This window comes from Xyrauchen texanus, chromosome 50 (genome assembly GCF_025860055.1).
Source record: "Xyrauchen texanus isolate HMW12.3.18 chromosome 50, RBS_HiC_50CHRs, whole genome shotgun sequence".
NCBI lineage: Eukaryota > Metazoa > Chordata > Actinopteri > Cypriniformes > Catostomidae > Xyrauchen > Xyrauchen texanus.
In genome coordinates, this window is record NC_068325.1 from 11,341,466 (window position 1) to 11,361,146 (window position 19,681).

Genomic DNA, 19,681 nt, shown 5'->3' on the forward strand with positions numbered 1-19,681 from the left:
ACAACATTTTTTTATGTTATAAAAAAAGTGTTGATGTACCTGTTTTAGGGGTCCGGTTTCCCCTGAGAGCTCGTTTCTTCTCAATCTGAGCAAGATCTTCTGCAATCTTCCTTTTCTCTGCCTCAAGGGCTTCTACAATTTTAGCATGCCTGATATCATGATCAGCCAAGGCCTACAAGACACAAAGACATGCACAAATTCATTAATTAAAAGTTGTTAGTAGAAACGATGTGATCAGGTTAATGAAAAACAAGAACATATGCAAATCAAGCTTGGGTATAAAATGTGAAAGTCAAAAAGGGAAAAAAAACGAAAAAGAGAAAACTTTGGAAATACAAAACATTGCAATTTTGCTGAGTGATCATACATGCCTGAAACTTCAGACCCTCAAAAGGAGAAAAACAAGTTATAAGGTAAAATTAAATGTATGCAATGCACTAAAATTACATAATGCCAAATAATTCAGAGTGGGTGGGGTTTGATTTTATCCATCAGGGTTTGATTGGATCCTGAAAACCAAGTCATAGCCTTGGTAAACTTGCAAGCACAAAAGTAATTCCTGAGGCGATTTGATGAAAGATTATGAAAACAAACTTATTTTCTCTTAAGAATATTGTAAATCTGGGGCCTGGGTAGCTAAGCGAGTATTGACGATGACTACCACCCCTGGAGTCGCAAGTTCAAATCCAGGGCGTGCCGAGTGACTCCTAAGCAACAAATTGGCCAGGTTGCTAGGGAGTGTAGAGTCACATGGGGTAACCTCCTCATTGTCGCTATAATGTTGTTCGCTCTTGGTGGTGCGTGCGTTGAGTTTTGTGCGGATGCCGCAGAGAATAGCGTGAAGCCTCCATAAGCGCTACATCTCCGTGATAAGACCCACCACGAGGACTTGGAGCGCACTGGAAATTGGGCATTCCAAATTGGGGAATTCTTTTTTTTAAATACCGTAAATCAGGCCTATACAAGTGGCGGCCCTCGGGCCAAATCAGGCCCGTTTGAAATTTTCAGTGGCCCGCGTAAGTTTGTCAGTTAGGGGACTGTTTACATCTAATGCGTTTTACGTCTGTCGGTTCACTCTGCATACACTCTGTGCCAAACAGACATTGCCCTGTCTTGATGTTTTTACTTTGATGTCTCATGCATGTGCGCCATGTTTTTAGATGCTTTTAGAGGTTGCGCTACAAATAACCATTATCCATCATTTTAACGGAAGCGGAAGATTAAAGATGTAAAATCGTGGATGACTGACAAGTGTGAGTTCGGACCAACAGAAAAGTTCTATTCATTAATTTGGTCAAGAAATTTGAAAAGTCAACAGTTTTTAGTATCAGTCTGATTCACTCTTTCTTTAAATGGACCAATTTTGAAAGCACGTTTTTTTGTCTAAGGCTACCTGTATTTTTTCCCCATAATTTCCTTCTAAGTGGAAATATTTCTAATGAATAATAATAATTAAAATGATAAAACAGATGCTTTATTCATATAGTAAACAAATATTATAGGCCTATAACATAATATCTGTAGATAGAAGCTTTACGCTAAAAAAAAATATCCTGGTTTGGCCCACGTGCCCCTAAGATTTTTTCCATCTGGCCAACTTGTCAGTGAAGTTGAACAGACCTGCGATGAAATCACACACAATAAAAACAGGGACATTTTACAATTATGTAAAAAGGGAGAATATCGATGTCATGTTTTCAAATAACTTTGTACCTGTCTAGTAACATTGGCCTCCAGCTGCAGCCGTTTCTTATGGGTGTTCACTTCATGTTCCAGTATAATCTTTGCTGTCTGCAGTTGCTCTATCTGGCTGACGACTCTCAGTTTATCCAACTCCTGTTTTCTTTTCCTTTCACTCTCCTCCTCCTGAGAAACAATGGCCAAATCAAGTGTTAAAACAATTTAATGTTCCAAAATAATATTGACTTGTCCCTCGTTTATTTATAAAAAAAACAAAAGGGGGTGTAGGGGGCAGTATTGACGCCGACTACCACCCCTGGAGTCGCAAGTTCGAAACCAGGGTGTGCTGAGTGACTCCAGTCAGGTCTCTTAAGCAACCAAATTGGCCCAGTGGCTAGGGAGGATAGAGTCATATGGGGTAACCTCCTTGTGGTTCCTATAATGTGGTTCTCGTTCTCGGTGGGGTGCGTGGAGAGTTGTGCGTTGTGACAGGGCGGAGGGCAGGGCAGGCCGGTTCTCACCTCCTCCTTTCCATTGAACTGCGTTACACTGGTGCCGAAACCCGGAAAGGAGTCGTCGAGAACCGGCTTGGCAATATAAATAATATTTTAATGATAAACTTAAACAAAAGCTACAAACACACACGACGGACATGTCCGTAAACAATCTCTCTATCGTCGCACCACCATCCGCAATCGGCCTTTATCCCTCTCGGAGGCTTGATTAGCCTGATAAGGGACCGGGTGTGTATAATCACGACCCAGCACCGCCCTCCGCCCTGTCACATGCGTGGATGCCGCGGAGAATAGCGTGAAGTCTCCACATGAGCTATGTCTCCACAGTAACACACTTAACAAGCCACGTGATAAGATGCGCGGATTGACGTCTCAGACGCAGAGGCAACTGAGATTCGTCCTCCACCACCCGGATTGAGGCGAGTCACTACGCCACCATGAGGACTTAAAGCACATTGGGGAGAAAAGTGAGAAAAATTAAAAAATAATAAACAATTCCAATGGAAGTGATGATAAAATCAGGGATATACCAGCGTTACAGTGTTTAGCAGATTACAGGGTTTTCCAGCATTATGTCATCACGACAAGTACATTTTTATACTGGATACAACTTTACACAGACATGGTAAGCAAGCAATTTTATTACACTAAAATATAATGTTTATGTCTTGTATCTAAACTTTTGAAACTTGTGTGTATTTTAGCATTAAGTGCCTTACAGTACCCTACCGTAACGTTGATTTTTGCTTCTTTTTTTCAATAAGCAAGGGATGAGTCGAAAGTTTTTTTAGTATTAATTTTCATTATTCCACAAATGTTTACGATAGAGCTTATTCAGAGGACGTTTCTTTAATTGGTCTCTATATCCTTCGCACACAGAAAACAGTTAGACATCAACAGAATTGTCTTACCAGCTCTCTCTCCAGATCTTTGATCTTGTTCTCGTATTGAACTTTCTGCTCGCTCAACTCTTTCTGTGCCATCTCTTTTGCCACCTGAATTCCCTGCATCATCTCCTCTTTGGCCTTCAATCGTGCCTCCTCGATTTCTGCTTCGAGTCTTCACAGAAAATAATGATGAAAGTCAGAAGCTGTGGCTGAATTTACATTCTTTCAGTGCATTTAATGAAGAACTATTAAAGCGATAGTTCACCCAAAAATTGTACTTCTCTCACCATTTACTCACCTTCATGCTATACCAGATGTGTATGACTTTCTCCAGCTTAGCACAAACAAAGATTTTTAGAAGAATATTTCAGCTCTTTAGGTCCATAAAATGCAAGTGAATGGTGGCCAAAACTTTTAAGGTCCAAAAAGCACATGAAGGCAGCATAAAAGTAATCCATATGACCCCAGTGGTTTAATCTATGTCTTCAGAAGCTATAGGATAAGTGTGGGTGAGAACCAGATCAATATTTAAGTATTTTTTACAATAAATCTCCACATTAACTTTTACTTTTTACTTTTGTTTTTGGCGATTCGCATTCTTCGTGTATATCACAACTTACTGGGTAGGGAGGAGAATTTATAGTAACAAAGGATTTAAATACTGATCTGTTTCTCACCCACACCTATCATAACACATCTGAAGATATTAAATTAAATCAATGGAGTATTATGGATTACTTTTATGCTGCTTTTTAAGCTTTTTGGACCTTAAAAGTTTTGGTCACCATTCACTTGCATTATATGGACCTACTGAGCTGAGATATTCTTCTAAAAATCTTTGTGTTCAGAAGACATAAAGTCATAAAACATCTTGGATGCATGAGGGCGAGTAAACGATGAGACAATTTACATTTTTGGGTGAACTATCCCTTTAAGTAAAGTCAGGGCTGCTTCTTTTTTTGTTACATTCTAGGCGAATTCTGTCAACCCTAATAAAATATGAGCTCCTGGAGGAGTTGTAACTCTTGGGTGTGTACTCACTGGGCTCTCTGGGCAGACAGCAGCTCATTTTTGGCAAACTCAAAGTCCTTTTGACCATCTCCACCGTTCCAACAAGACGCACGTTTCCCGCTTTGAACCTCAGTGGGGTGGTTAAAACGAAAATAATGATCTCCTCCAAGAATCACACGGTCTCCCTAAAATAAAGGAATTAGTAAGTAAATAAACATTGATTATGATTTGTGATGGCATTATGGCAGCCAGTGAAACAAAAGTGAGTAGTGACTAGACTGAAAGCACATGGTGCATCATGGGTGATTCCTCACTTACGTGGTGGAGAATGGTACATTCAGACACAAGATTTCCATTAAGAAAGGTCTTGGCGTTTGGCATTGGTTTAATGCTGACGGTACCTTTTACATTGGAGATGACACTAAAAAAAATTACAGTCAAAACGGAAAATTAGAAAAGGTAAACAGTTTTTGTTTAAGGCACATTCAAAATAGCAGCAGCCACATATTTCTATAATTAATTGTATCAGAAAATGGATGAGTACTAGTCTGTGGACACGGATCGTCTCACCAGTGTTCATCTGCAATAAGAGCTCCAGACAGCTGGATGTCGTGGGCCAACTCAGACTTGAGCTTGCCGACCTTGGTGTCGCCCTCTTTTATCATGTACAGCAGCATCTCTGACAGCTGCGGATCCTCATTCAGGTTCACAAGGTTAGGCAGCCGATTATCCACCTTAAAGGTGATGCCAGCGCGCTGAACGAGGTAGATGGAATAAATGAAGGACAAGAGAAGAGAGAGGGAACAAAAGACGGCCATGAAACATGTGAAAAAGCACATCGATCCATCAATTGTTGATTTCTGCAAATTTCGGCCTGTTTGTTACCTGCAACTCTTTGGTTTCCTCGCGTTTTCTTCTTTCTGCTTCTTCCAATTTTTCCCTCCAAGTTCTACAAATATTTAGAAAAAACCTATTGTTCAGTCCCCAAATAAAAAAAACTGAATCTTCTGTTAAACCCTTGTGGCAAGCATCGCTGCAAATATTTTGTTTGCTTATATTTTTGCATACAAATGAGCGGTGTTATAAGATATAGTTCATCACCTTTTACTTTAAAGATATAGAATGTACTTTCTGTGACCGAACAGAATTGCAAATATAAACAATGTTTTCAAAACAGCTTTTGTCTGCAGATGTTCAAACAGTGAGATTGTCCGCCCCCAACACTGTTGGGGTGGGCTAAGCAGGTCACTCTAAACAAACAGTGCCACAGAGACACAGTGTTTATAGTTTTTGAGAAAATTAACCTATGAATACATATGGTTGTCTCTGCATATTAAGCTGGGATAGAAGAAAGTTTTTTTAACACTGGAAAGAGTTGCATACTTCAGCTTTAAATGGAAAAAAAGCAATAAAATGTTACATAACATACATACATATATCAATAAATATATAAAGTGGCAGCCAAAAGTTTAGAATAATGTCCAGATTTGGCTGTTTCGGAAGGAAATTCGTACCTTAATTCACCAAAGTGTCATTCAACTGATCACAAAGTATAGTCAGCTTTACTGATGTAAAAAACAGCACCATCATTATTTGAAAAAAGTCATTTTTGATCAAATCTAGACATGCCCCATTTCCAGCAGCCATCACTCCAACACCTTATCCTTGAGTAATCATGCTAAATTACTAATTTGGTACTAGAAAATCACTTGCCATTATATCAAACACAGTTGAAAGCTATTTGTTTCATTAAATGAAGCTTAACGTTGTCTTTGTGTTTGTTTTTGAGTTGCCACAGTATGCAATAGACTGGCATGTCTTAGGGCAAATATTAGGTCAAAAATTGAAAAGAGAAACAGCTTTCTCTAGAAACTCATCAGTCAATCATTTTTTTGAGGATTGAAGACTATACAATTCTTGAAATTGCCAAAAAACTGAAGATTTCATACAAAGGTGTACACTACAGTCTTCAAAGACAAAGGACAACTGGCTCTAACAAGAACAGAAAGAGATGTGGAAGGCCAGATGTACAACTAAACAAGAGGAGAAGTACATCAGAGTCTCTAGTTTGAGAAATAGACGCCTCACATGTCCTCAGCTGACAGCTTCATTGAATTCTACCTGCTCAACACCAGTTTCATGTACAACAGTAAAGAGAAGACTCAGTGGTGCAGGGCTTATGGGAAGAATTGCAAAGAAAAAGTCACTTTTGAAACAGAAAAACAAAAAGAAAAGGTTTGAGTGGGAAAAGAAACAGACATTGGACAACAGATAATTGGCAAAGAGTGTTTTGGATCTTAACCCTGTTGAGCATTTGTGGGATCAGCTAGACTGTAAGGTGTGTGAGAAGTGCCCGACAAGACAGTCACATCTATGGCAAGTGCTACAGGAAGTGTGGGGTTAAATGTCACCTGAGTATCTGGATAAACTGACAGCTAGAATGTCAAGGATCTGTAAAGGTCATTGCTGCACATGGAAGATTTTTTGATGAGAACTCTTTGAAGTAGTTTAAGAAGTTCTGAAGATTTATTTTCAAAATGTAATAGTAATTTTTCCAAGTTATTAATGTCCTGACTATACATTGTGACCAGTTGAATGCAACTTTGGTGGAAAAAAGTACCAAATTCTTTCCATAAGAGCAAAATCTGTACATTATTCCAAACTTTTCAAAAAAACAAATTACAAATATAATTACAATTAATATATACAATAAATACACATATAGATTAGTACTGCAATATAATACTAAATACACATTTTAATATTTAAAATAAATAATAACAAATATGTACATTTATATAGTAACATTAATATATATATATATATATATATATATATATATATATATATATATATATTTATTTTATTTTTTTGTTGATTGTGAGACAAAAGCCTAGTTTTGTAGCTTATGTCTACTCGCCTGTGAGCCTCAGCCATTTCCTGCTGCTGTTGACAGAGTGTGGTCTTAAGAGATGCAATCTCTTGCTGAAACAGTCTCATTTTCTCTGGCTCGATGCCTTGAGAGCTCATCTGAGCTGCACGGAGCTTCTCCACCTCTGCTTTCAACTCTGAACAGAATCACAAAACAAAACACGCTATGTCATACACAATTGTTATAATTCAACAAATTGATTTTAATTGTAATCAGTGTTTTTCCAGAACACAAAGGCCAGTAACAATTGTTGTGAATTTACTGCCCTCCAGGGGAGAGGAGGTGTGGTGCAGCAGCTTGGCTGTGTCTGGGGGGGGGGCATATCCCCCTAGATTTACCCCCCAAATATACAAGTGCCCCACCAAAGATTCCATCCTAGTACCAGCCCAGTGCAGTAGTGTATATTGTTATGACAGCTGATGCAACATAAATTTAAACACAGTAAATAAATGTAAAATGCAAGGGGAATGACAGGTCTGACCTCGGATCAGTTTGGCATTGGTGTCCTCGTTGACTTTGGCTATGTTAATGATCATACGGGCCTGCTGGGCATAACGCAAAGTACTCAGACTCTCGTCCATGTTACTGGCCGCAGGGCTCAGTGTGGCGATCATGGCTGTCTTGGAGTTCCCACCAAGACTTTCCTTTAGTAACCTGAACACAGGAGGAGAATGAAGATATTCTGTCACACAACATTTTGTAAGGAAGAAATCTTGTTTACTTGCACATTTAAAAGCAGAACTTCTCACCATGTAAGCACCGACTCTCTATAAGGAGTGAAGACCTTCTTTCTGCTCTGAGACTGTTCTGAAAGTGAAGAGATCACCTTTCCCAGCGTGAGCAGAGACTTGTTGATGCTGGCTCCTTCCTGAAAAAAAAAAATGTATAAATACACACTATAGAAAAAGTTCAGTTGTGTCATATCTGCACCACTAGCTTCAGCAAATGGAACTTTAAAAAACAACTGCTTTCCAACAGGTTTCCCGAATGCTACCTCTGTCTGCCAAATGTCGAACAAACAGATAGTCCCACCCCAAACTCACGCCACTGGTTGGGCCAATTATATTATGTCTGGCCAGTCGGAATTCTCAAACAAACAGATCAATATCCAAGTCCTTTTTTTTTATACCATAAATATCCACTTTCACATTCAAAATGTAAAAAATGTAAAAGTGGACAAAAAGGACTTTAATATTGATCTGTTTGTCACCCACACCTATCATATCACTTCTGAAGACAAGGATTAAACCACTGGAGTAATATGGATTACTTATATGCTGCCTTTGTGATTTTTGGAGCTTCTAAGTTCTGGTCACCATTCACTTGCAATGAATGGACCTTCAGAGCTGAGATATTCTTATAAAAATCTTCTTTTGTGTTCTGCAGAAGAAAGTAAGTCATATATATCCCACAGGGATGGCATGAGGGTCAGAATATCAGTGTTTCACACTCTAATTTGTCCCGCCAGAGTTTCATAATGAACCGAAAATATTTAAATTATAATATAATTAATATGATTTAATTAATGTTAATTGAACATTAACACCCATATTTAACACCTATAGACCAGCAGAATGCTCTAAGTATTCATGAAATTGAAAACACCATGTTACTGGATGGTGGATTACCCTGAGGCGGTCTCCGCTAGTCTGGGCTGAGGTACAGCGCTCACTTCCTGCCAAATCCACCAGGTTTATACGGCTGGTGATGCAGTGATCATGTTCCTCTTCCTCCACAAACTCTGTCTGTGCATGTGCAAACAGCATCATATGAATTTAACCATCAAATGCATATCTAAGAATGCAGGATAGCATGGACACATTTTTGTTGTAAGCTTGATAACAATACAATAACCTTTCCAACACACAGAAGTCATTAAATTGTATGTTCAAGTAAAAGTAAAATCTAACTTTATGCATGATTGAATGAGATGCAGTCATACTTTAGTTTGCGTCATGACCAGAGTAAAAACAGAATGGGATCTGGAGCTTTTATCATTCATGCCGGTGGCAGCTGTGGCTCTCTGTTTGTTACCGAGTTCAAGCCAAATCTGTGAAGATGAGGGAGAGTAAAACAAAGCATGTATTTCCATAAACAAGAACGAAAGGCGGCAATGATTTTCTGAATACAGTGAATGGACATAAAGCCACCTTACCTGAATATCTGCATAGGAGGTGACCACGTTCCTGTAAAAGAGAATAAGGGTTTGTTACTGTATATTCACACATGTAACTACAGTTATGGGTGTTTCAGGGCTCCCACACCTTTGAACCCCTGAAAGAAGACAACATTGTTTCTCAATTCTCTCACGTAGGTGCGGGAACACATTTTTGGCAAGAGGTGCTGCAGTTTTGGCGGATGATTTACACATCATGCACGCGCAACGAGGGCATCAGAGAACCAAGTGTCTACCCATCACTATATGCCCATTGTAAGCTAAGGGGACAGGACAACGTCACCACATCAAAGGGACGACGGACAGGGCCATGTACCGTCAAATTTTGGGTGAGAAACTCCTTCCCTCAGCCAGGGCATTGAAAATAGGTCGTGGATGTGTATTCCAGCATGACACTGACCCAAAACACACGGCCAAGGCAACAAAGGAGTGGCTCAAGAAGCAGCACATTTAGGTCCTGGAGTGGCCTAGCCAGTCTCCAGACCTTAATCCCATAGAAAATATGTGGAGGGAGCTGAAGGTTCGAGTTGCCAAACGTCAGCCTCGAAACCTTAATGACTTGGAGAAGATGTGCAAAGGGGAGTGGGACAAAATCCCTCCTGAGATGTGTGCAAACCTGGTGACCAACTACAAGAAACGTCTGACCTCTGTGATTGCCAACTAGGGTTTTGCCACCAAGTACTAAGTCATGTTTTGCAGAGGGGTCGAATAATTATTTCCCTCATTAAAATGAAATTCAATTTATAACAGTTTTGACATGTTTTTCTGTATTTTTTTTGTTGTTATTCTGTCTCTCACTGTTCAAATTAACCTACCATTAAAATTATTGACTGATCATTTGTTTGTCAGTGGGCAAATGTACATTATCAGCAGGGGATCAAATACTTTTTTCCCTCACTGTATATTAAACCAATGAAGTCTTATGGATTACAATTATGATGCCTTTACTTGATTTTTAGAGTTTCAAATTTCTGGTCACCATTCACTTGTATTGTATTGACCTTCAGAGCTGAGATATTCTTCTAAAAATCTATATTTTTATTCCGCAGATGAAAGAAAGTCATCCACATCTGGGATGGCATGAGAGTGAGTAAATGATGAGAGAATTTTCATCTATGGGTGAACTATCCCTTTAAGAAAATGATATTAGAAATAAAATCTGCTCTTTTCAAGACTTTTCCAGGCCTGGAAATTACAATTCCCAAATTCTCTTTTATGTTAAGATTTTTACATGACAGTCCGAACCCTGGTGTCTGATTAAACGTTTACTTACGTAGACAGGTCTGCAACATAAGCTCCAAAAACAGGATGTTCTCTGACACGGAGCTAGAAAAAATGGAAATGAAAAGAACTGAATTCAGATATATATCAGTAGGGAAAATTAAGAAACAGCAAACATTTAGCATTTAATGTGGTTTATGTACTTACAGGCATTTTCTTTTGATTCTGTTCGTCCTTTGCCACTAGCAAATCATGGATTTTCTCATTGTACACCTCAAAATAGCTCATCTCCAGATGACAAGAGACCTTTAAATGTATCATAAAAACTCACATTTATTAAAGTCGAACAGACTATGCTTTTAAACTCATTCACAAATAGATTTAAGTTTAACTTAAAACAAAACAGCAATGGAATAATCAGGGTTTGGGACAGTTACCTCTTTGGTCTCAGTTCTGGACAATCTGCAGAAAAGTTCCTCGCAGAACCTGGGAATTACGCCAGCCTCTTCGCCGAAACCCATCATACTAGAAAAAACACAGAACAATACTTATTATTATTGATTTATACATGCAAAATACAATGTTTCATCAAAAAATTGTCTAAAGCAGTGTAGTTTTAAAAAGTAGTTTCGAACCCAGTTTCGAACAGAAGCATCTGCATCACTTACGTGTAGGACTTTCCAGAACCCGTTTGTCCGTAGGCAAACAGACATGTGTTAAATCCTTCAAACGCCCTTTCAAGCAAAGGCCGAGCCAGTTTTTCATAAACCATCTGCTGACTGGCAAAGCTTGCTTGCGATTCATCGATAGAGCAAAACGAGAAGTCAAAGGTAAACTTGTAGTTTTGTTTAGTGTCTGGATGTTGCACTAGAGTTTCATGGTTGTCCATGAAGACCACCAGACGGGCTTTCTCATTGTTCTCCCTGTGAACACAAAGAGCAAAGATATTTTTGGGGGGATTCTCATTAAACCTGTCAAGAAAATGTCTTGTCCTATTTTACTCCAAAATCAAAAGAAACCAATAAGACATTTATCCTATTAAGCAAATATTACCCCCAGCTCTCATTACACAATGCAAAAAAAGATGGTCTGAATAATGCTGTATTATTTCAATGTTAAATATTTATACCAGGGACTAAAAACGAAATGTTTTTAATTGTTTTCCTTGTATCTGGATTTACCATGCATGTATACTGTATGTAGTAATCATATTTACATTTATGCATTTGGCAGATGCTTTTATCCAAAGCAACTTACAGTGCATTTATTACAGGGACAATCCTCCTGGAGCAACCTGGAGTTAAGTGCCTTGATCAAGGACACAATGGTGGTGGATGTGGGGATCGAACCTACAACCTTCTGCTTACCAGTTCAGTGCTTTAGCCCACTATGCAAATGGATACTTTGACAATTTTCAATCTGGTTTCCGATCTCATCACAGCACAGAGACAGCGCTCATAAAGATAATAAACGATATTCGCTTAAATACTGATACAGGCAAATTATCAGTACTGGTACTACTCGACCTCAGTGCTGCTTTTGACACTGTTGATCACAACATACTTTTGACAGGCTGGAAAACTGGGTGGGGCTTTCTGGGATGGTCCTAAAATGGTTCAGGTCATACTTAGAAGGGAGAGGTTATTATGTGAGTATAGGAGACCATAAGTCTGAGTGGACGTCCATGACATGCAGAGTCCCTCAAGGCTCAATTCTTGCGCCAATAATGTTCAACCTGTATATGCTCCCAATGAGCCAAATAATGAGAAAGAACCAAATTGCTTACCACAGCTATGCAGACAACACACAGATCTACTTAGCCCTATCACCTAACGATTACAGCCCCATTGACTCCCTGTACCAATGCATTGATGAATTAAACAGTTGGATGTGCCAAAACATTCTTCAGTTAAACAAAGACAAAACTGAAGTCATTGTGTTTGGAAACAAAGATGACGTTCTCAAGGTGAATGCATACCTTGACGCTAGGGGTCAAACAACTAAAAATCAAGTCAGGAATCTTGGTGTGTCTCTAGAGTCAGACCTTAGTTTCAGTAGTCATGTCAAAGCAATAACTAAATCAGCATACTACCATCTGAAAAATATTGCAAGAATTAGATGCTTTGTTTCCAGTCAAGACCTGGAGAAACTTGTGCATGCTTTCATCACCAGCAGGGTGGATTATTGTAATGGACTCCTCACTGGCCTTCCCAAAAAGACCATAAGACAGTTGAAGCTCATACAGAACGCTGCTGCCAGGATTCTGAGCAGAACCAGAAAATATGAACATATCACACCAGTCCTCAGGTCTTTACACTGGCTCCCAGTTACATTTAGGATTACTGGTATATAAATCACTCAATGGGCTAGGACCTCAATATATTGCAGATATGCTCACTGAATATAAACCCAACAGATCACTCAGATCATTAGGATCATATCAGCTAGAAATACCAAGGGTTCACTCTAAGCAAGGAGAGTCTGCTTTTAGCTTTTATGTCAGCCGCAGCTGGAACCAGCTTCCAGAAGAGATCAGATGTGCTCCTACAGTAGTCACATTCAAATCCAGACTCAAAACACATCTGTTTAGCTGTGCATTTACTGAATGAGCCCTGTGCCACTGTGTGTCCGACTGTTTGTACTGTATTTTATTTTATTCTAAACTGTTTCAATTATTCTTATTTTTTTATTATTATTTTAATCTCTTCTATGTAAAGCACTTTGAATTACCATTGTGTATGAAATGTGCTATATAAATAAACTTGCCTTGCATTGCCTTGCCTTGCCTACGCCACCAACAGTTATATATAATTGTTAAATAAGTCTTCTTTCAGAGAATGCGACCAACACAACAGGCAGTTTGGCAAATAAATGTGTGATGCAGCCGTTTCCCTCAGGATCAAAGCACATTTGTAATGTTGTTGGGCAACATGAAGTGGTGTAGTTCCAAAAATGTACTGTGATAAACCCTTTGGCCTTTAGTTTCATGAGAGAATTATCTGAAAAAAATTAACCAAAATTAACTAGCATTTAAAAATAAGGTTTTCACTCCAGAACAATTGAAAATCACTGTTCTGGTTTTCAGTTACGTTCTGTAAAAATGTAATTCGTTTTTGTTCCTTGAAACGTTCTGACCTTGATTTAAACATCGTAGTAGTATTCCATTGGCACTGCCTATTATTTGAATTGATTTTAAGTTTACAAATTGATTGTTCAATGGCATCTATTTGTACTGTAATACAGTAAATGACTGTAAATGTTACAGTAATGAGAATCATCAGTGAAAACAATGGGAATATTAAAAGTAAAAAAAAAATTTGTTGGTGTAGAAATGATATGTTGCAAATAGAAAATTAAGCCTATTTTTTGTCTATTTTGAAAATCCCAGGAGATCAGCAGTTACAGTAATACTCAAACCAGCCTGTCTGGCATCAACAATCATGCCATGGTAGAAACCACTGTGATCACATTTTTCCCCCATTCTGATGGTTGATGTGAACATTAACTGAAGCTCCTGACCAGTTTCTGCATGATTGTACTGCTGCCACACGATTGGCTGATTAGATAATTGCATGGATGATTGTTGGTGCCAGACGGGCTGGTTTGAGTATTTCTGTAACTGCTGATCTCCTGGGATTTTCACACACAACAGTCTCTAGAATTTACTCCGAATGGTGCCAAAAAAAAAAAAAAACATCCAGTGAAGGGCAGTTCCGCAGATGGAAACACCTTGTTGATGTGGTCAACAGAGAATGGCCAGACTGGTTCGAGATGACAAAGTCTACGGTAACTCAGATAACCACCCTGTACAATTGTGGTGAGAAGAATATTATCTCAGAATGCTGTTCTGAGATGCCGGTTGGTGCTGTTTTGGTGGCACGAGGGGGACCTACACAATGTTAGGCAGGTGGTTTTAATGTTGTGGCTGATCGGTGTATATATACAGTATATATATATATATATATATATATATATACATATATACATATACATATATATACACACACACACACACACACACACACACACACAGGCGGACAAAAGTTTGGAATAAGGAAAGATTCAGAAGGAAATTCGTACCTTAATTCACCAAAGTGTCATTCAACTGATCACAAAGTATAGTCACCATTACTGATGTAAAAAACAGCACCATCACTATTTGAAAAAAGTCATTTTTGATCAAATCTAGACAGACCTCATTTCCAGCAGCCATCACTCCAACACCTTATCCTTGAGTAATCATGCTAAATTACTCAGTTGGTACTAGAAAAATCACTTGCCATTATATCAAACACAGTTGAAAGCTATTTGTCTCTATAAATGAAGCTTAACATTGTCTTTGTGTTTGTTTTTGAGTTGCCACAGTATGCAATAGACTGGCATGTCTTAGGGTCAATATTAGGTCAACAACTGAAAAGAGAAACAGCTTTCTCTAGAAACTCATCAGTCAATCATACTTTTGAGGAATGAAGGCTACACAGTTCTTGAAATTGCCAAAAAACTGAAGATTTCATACAAAGGTGTACACTACAGTCTTCAAAGACAAAGGACAACTGGCTCTAACAAGAACAGAAAGAGATGTGGAAGTCCAGATGTACAACTAAACAAGAGGATAAGTACATCAGAGTCTCTAGTTTGAGAAATAGACGCCTCACATGTCCTCAGCTGACAGCTTCATTGAATTCTACCTGCTCAACACCAGTTTCATGTACAACAGTAAAGAGAAGACTCAGGGGTGCAGGGCTTATGGGAAGAATTGCAAAGAAAAAGCCACTTTTGAAACATAAAAACAAAAAGAAAAGGTCAGAGTGGGCAAAGAACACAGACATTGGACAACAGATAATTGGAAAAGAGTGTTATGGATCTTAACCCTGTTGAGCTTTTGTGGAATCAGCTAGACTGTGAGGTGTGTGAGAAGTGCCAGACAAGACAGTCACATCTATGGCAAGTGTTACAGGAAGCGTGGGGTGAAATGTCACCTGAGTATCTGGATAAACTGACAGCTAGAATGCCAAGAACTGCAAAGCATTACTGCAAGTCATTGCTGCACATGGAGGATTTTTTGATGAGAACTCTTTGAAGTAGTTTAAGAAGTTCGGAAGATTTATTTTCAAATTGTAATAGTAATTTTTACAAGTTATTAATGTCCTGACTATACATTGTGATCTGTTGAATGCCACTTTGGTGACAAAAAGTAAAAATGTCTTTCCATAAGAGCAAAATCTGTACATTATTCCAAACATTTGGCCACCAGTGTGTGTGTGTGTGTGTGTATATATATATATATATATATATATATATATATATGCTGTATATTGTCATGTCCCCATTATGTGTCTTAATATTTTTACAAGATAAACTATTAAACTCACAACATCAAAATTATGTGAAAATAGGGTTGAATTTTAAAGAGAAGGGTCTGTCTGCGACTCTGTCTGAGACTACTACAAGTTAAGGCCACTACAAGGCATGCCCCCTTCTAATAACATGCAAAAGAAGTCTTGCCGTTGGATGTCACATTCATAAACTGTGTTTGCGGTGTTTATTTGGAGTCCCGTAGCAACCCTACATAAACACAAATTATGCTTATGAATACATGCTGTTAAATCTAATTGGTGACGTATTCTGTTAGATTACTCAAAGTCAGTAACCCAATCTGAATAATTTGGATTATTAAACATAATATCCTAATATCAAAGGCCTAGAGAAAAACTTCTCTGCATGATCAAAGATGGATTTTCTTGATTAAAAAAAATCATGGCTGGTAACATGTGCATGTAAAAGGGCTAGAAAATTGATTTTAGCTTAGCATAAAGCTAATTGTTCACATATTCTGCTGCTCCAAGCTTCAAAACCCCACAGAGTGTACACAAACACATCTTTTTCCTCAATAACGTCATATCCACCTATTTGCTCATAACTGTGTAAAAGTGCCCTGTTCAAACGTTCCTCGGATTGCATATATGGATAAATGTTTTCCAACTTAATAGACTAAATATTAAAAGAAACAAATGACAAAAAATGCAAAGTAATCTATTATACTTTTTATATAATATGTTTTGAATGTAACTGTATTCTGATAACTAACTATTTAAATTGTAAATGTAGTGGAAAACTGTTACTAACATTTTGTATTTTAAATACGTAATCCCATTACATGTATTACATTACTCCCCAAGCCTGCTTACACCTATCCCTACCCCTAAACCTAAGATCAAAGATTACAAATTTAATTTTTTAAAAGTTCTATTGAATCCAATCAAATTGCTGTATCATTGGGTGGCGACAGTGAGGAGAAACTTGATGAAAATGAAAAGAAGATGCTAAGCTAAAAGGCTAACTGGTTAGCTTGTGAGCTAAATGGCGAAAACAGAAAATATATATATATATTTTTTTTTTTCAATTTCACCATTTTTTTTGTTTTGTTTAATAATACAAGTGAGGGGGCCTGGGTAGCTCAGCGAGTATTGACAGACTACCACCCCTGGAGTCGCAAATTAAAATCCAGGGTGTGCTGAGTGAATTCAGCCAGGTCTCCTAAGCAACCAAATTGGCCCAGTTGCTAGGGAGGGTAGCGTCACATGGGGTAACCTTGTCGTGGTCACGATTAGGGGTTTTTCAATCACAATGTGGTGTGTGGCAAGTTGTGCGAAGATTACAGAGAGTAGCATGAGCCTCCACATGCGGAGTCTCCACGGTGTCATGCACAACGAGCCACATGTTAAGATGCGCAGATTGACGTTCTCAGAAGCGGAGGCAACTGAGTCTTGTCCTCCGCCACCCGGATTGAGGAGAGTAACCTCGCCACCAAGAGGACCTGACTAAGTAGTGGGAATTGAGCATTCCAAATTGGGATAAATAAAAAATAAATACATAATATAAGTTAAATAATATCAGGGATGCAAACTAATGAGAGGTGAAAAATGTTAAAAAAAAATGTAAAAAATACCAGTTGGTCCAGATGTATAATTTCAGTTAATTTCTTTGTTGTATTTAATGCTTTAAGTGTATAAAAATGTAGACAAATTAGCGATAGAAAAAGATGTCTTTAGCTGAAAGGTGGGTAGTATGCAAACCCGTTTAAAAGTAATTATTTTGTCATATTTGCATAGTTAAGACAACCTGAATCATACAGTGATTGTGTGGGATTTTAAACGTTCTTTCAGCCAATAGAATCCCTTTGTGATCTAAAAGGGGCATTACTTGGAGTGGGTGTGTCATGTAATGGGTGTTCCTCAGACAGATACACTAGATTTTAAGTAATTTCCTTTTTTCTTTTACGGTTTCAGCTGATGTTGCCATTTTTGTCATGTGTCCAGCTGCCATGTACTAACTTTTCAAATAAAATTAAAAAAGAAATTTGCAATTTAAAGCAATTCATCCTCCAGAAAGTGACATAATCTTTGAGAGAAAACAACAGCTCAAACACAAATAAGTATTTGCAATTGATTTTGTGAATTTTGTGATGTTTTGTAGTATTAGCTGGTTTGTCTCACTCTAAAATAAAATTCCAACCTGTTTGAAGAAATTACAGAAATCAATATAATAATCAATGAAGAAATCAATCCCCCCCAAATTTGTTTTACGTATTTACGTACTGCATAACAGGAATGACCCATGTATAAATCAGGCCTACTAAAGCTACTTAACAACAGGTATGGAATAAAGACACATCCCTCACCTCGAACTGAAAGGTCTAACTCGAACTGCAACAGTGACAGCACTGTTCTCCATCTTCAGTTCTTGAAGTTCCACAGCACTTGTTCTGCTTGTAGCTTCAACAGGAACATGAGTTTGTCCTGTAGTGGGTCTAGAAACACTTATTCCTCCATGAAGTGTGGAGCTCATTAGGGTTGCAGGTCTTCTCACCTGTGCGAAATGTGATGTAGGTGGCATGTGCCTATTTAAACCACCAATCTGCCCCTTCTCACTTGCTGCTCCACATGTTGACCTCTCAGTTTCTGCGGTCTCATGTGGTGGCTTGTGTCGTCCAGCACCTGTCTGCTTTGTAGGCACAGGTCTTGGTGCATCCTTTCCAGCTAACCTCTCAAAGACATCTCTCTTGACACTTAATTTCTCAAACTGGGTCCTTCTTGTAGGTGTCGATACTGTTTTTCCTCCATCATGGGTTGCTTCTACCTTCTCAGAACCTGATTTCTGAGCACCGCATGAGGTTTTTCCAGGTGTGTTGGCAGATTTGTGGATCTGTGAACTCTTGACCCCAGTGGAGACACATGGTGATGGATTGGGTTCAGACAGGACTTTGGTTCTGTTCATGGACCCTGTTCTGGTCCTGCGTTGGAGAGTCAGGCGTTTCTCTGTGCTTTGGTTCTCCGTGTTCTCCTGTATGGTGTCTTCATGAAGGTTTAAAGTAGTCCTACAGCTGGGTTTCCTCTGAAGAGTCAGTCTGCCACCAGAGGAAGGTGTCTTGAATGTGTTTTCTCCACATTTTGTGTGTGCAGAGATGACATAAGTCCTATTTATTTCTTTGGTTTTATTGAAAGATGATGTGATCTCCCCATCCATAATGGCAATTGTCCAAAAACTAGATTTGTCATAAAATTGTCATAGAGGTTTAGTTTATAATATCACGATTGTATTATAAATCTCAAAGGAGACCAGATTTGAAGCATTTAAAAAAAACTATTTATGTAAACATAACTACAGCCAACCTGTGTACAAAACTCCTCTCGTTAAAACGCGTATCGCATCAATAAAGACGCCTATTCAGTCCATTTGCTTCGGTTTCATCGTTGAAAAAGTACAGATTGTACACGGCATCCTAATTCAAATGTAACGAGCTCTAATTGTCAATAAAAACAACAACTCACTGTATGCGCACCGCCATACTGCCGCTTTAATTCAAAAACAGACGCCGTGCTGTGATTGGTCAGGTTTGAATGACGTAATAGTATAGTACATCATGCAGTAACACAGAGCTAACAGCAGATGGGAGTGTCTATTTACGTAATCAGAGTGGGAATCCAAAGTCTTATTTTTTTATCTGCAGCTGAAGGAAGTTGCTTACTTAAATAAAAAATAAATAAATAAAAAAGGAAAGAAAAGGAACAATGCAAAAAAAAAAAAAAAAAAACAGCCAGAGGGAAATAATTATAAGAACTTATAAATCAGCAGTATTTGTTAGTGGTGCTTGCAAAGCATCACTATTGTAATCTCACATACTTATTATTTTTATTTTTATTTTTATTATATCTCTTAACAAAACTTCGGCACCTAACTCGTCCCGCACCGTTTGGCG

General features: G+C 38.3%; 1 protein-coding gene across 1 annotated transcript in view; it reads right to left on the reverse strand.

The window, feature by feature from the left end:
• The window catches only part of kif14 (kinesin family member 14), a 33,239-nt gene extending 13,969 nt beyond the window's left edge, over positions 1 to 19,270 (reverse strand). The window contains exons 1-19 of the mRNA XM_052123720.1: positions 19,254 to 19,270; positions 18,104 to 18,967; positions 11,091 to 11,345; positions 10,860 to 10,947; positions 10,630 to 10,728; positions 10,475 to 10,527; positions 9,181 to 9,211; positions 8,968 to 9,075; positions 8,654 to 8,770; positions 7,775 to 7,893; positions 7,507 to 7,679; positions 7,014 to 7,161; positions 4,979 to 5,042; positions 4,664 to 4,848; positions 4,412 to 4,514; positions 4,124 to 4,278; positions 3,107 to 3,254; positions 1,714 to 1,866; positions 40 to 172 (exon numbers count right to left, since the gene is read on the reverse strand). Of these exons, the coding sequence (XP_051979680.1) occupies positions 40 to 172; positions 1,714 to 1,866; positions 3,107 to 3,254; positions 4,124 to 4,278; positions 4,412 to 4,514; positions 4,664 to 4,848; positions 4,979 to 5,042; positions 7,014 to 7,161; positions 7,507 to 7,679; positions 7,775 to 7,893; positions 8,654 to 8,770; positions 8,968 to 9,075; positions 9,181 to 9,211; positions 10,475 to 10,527; positions 10,630 to 10,728; positions 10,860 to 10,947; positions 11,091 to 11,345; positions 18,104 to 18,967; positions 19,254 to 19,270 (3,013 nt within the window). The remainder of the gene's footprint in view (positions 1 to 39; positions 173 to 1,713; positions 1,867 to 3,106; positions 3,255 to 4,123; positions 4,279 to 4,411; positions 4,515 to 4,663; positions 4,849 to 4,978; positions 5,043 to 7,013; positions 7,162 to 7,506; positions 7,680 to 7,774; positions 7,894 to 8,653; positions 8,771 to 8,967; positions 9,076 to 9,180; positions 9,212 to 10,474; positions 10,528 to 10,629; positions 10,729 to 10,859; positions 10,948 to 11,090; positions 11,346 to 18,103; positions 18,968 to 19,253) is intronic.
• Positions 19,271 to 19,681: the final 411 nt, after the last annotated feature.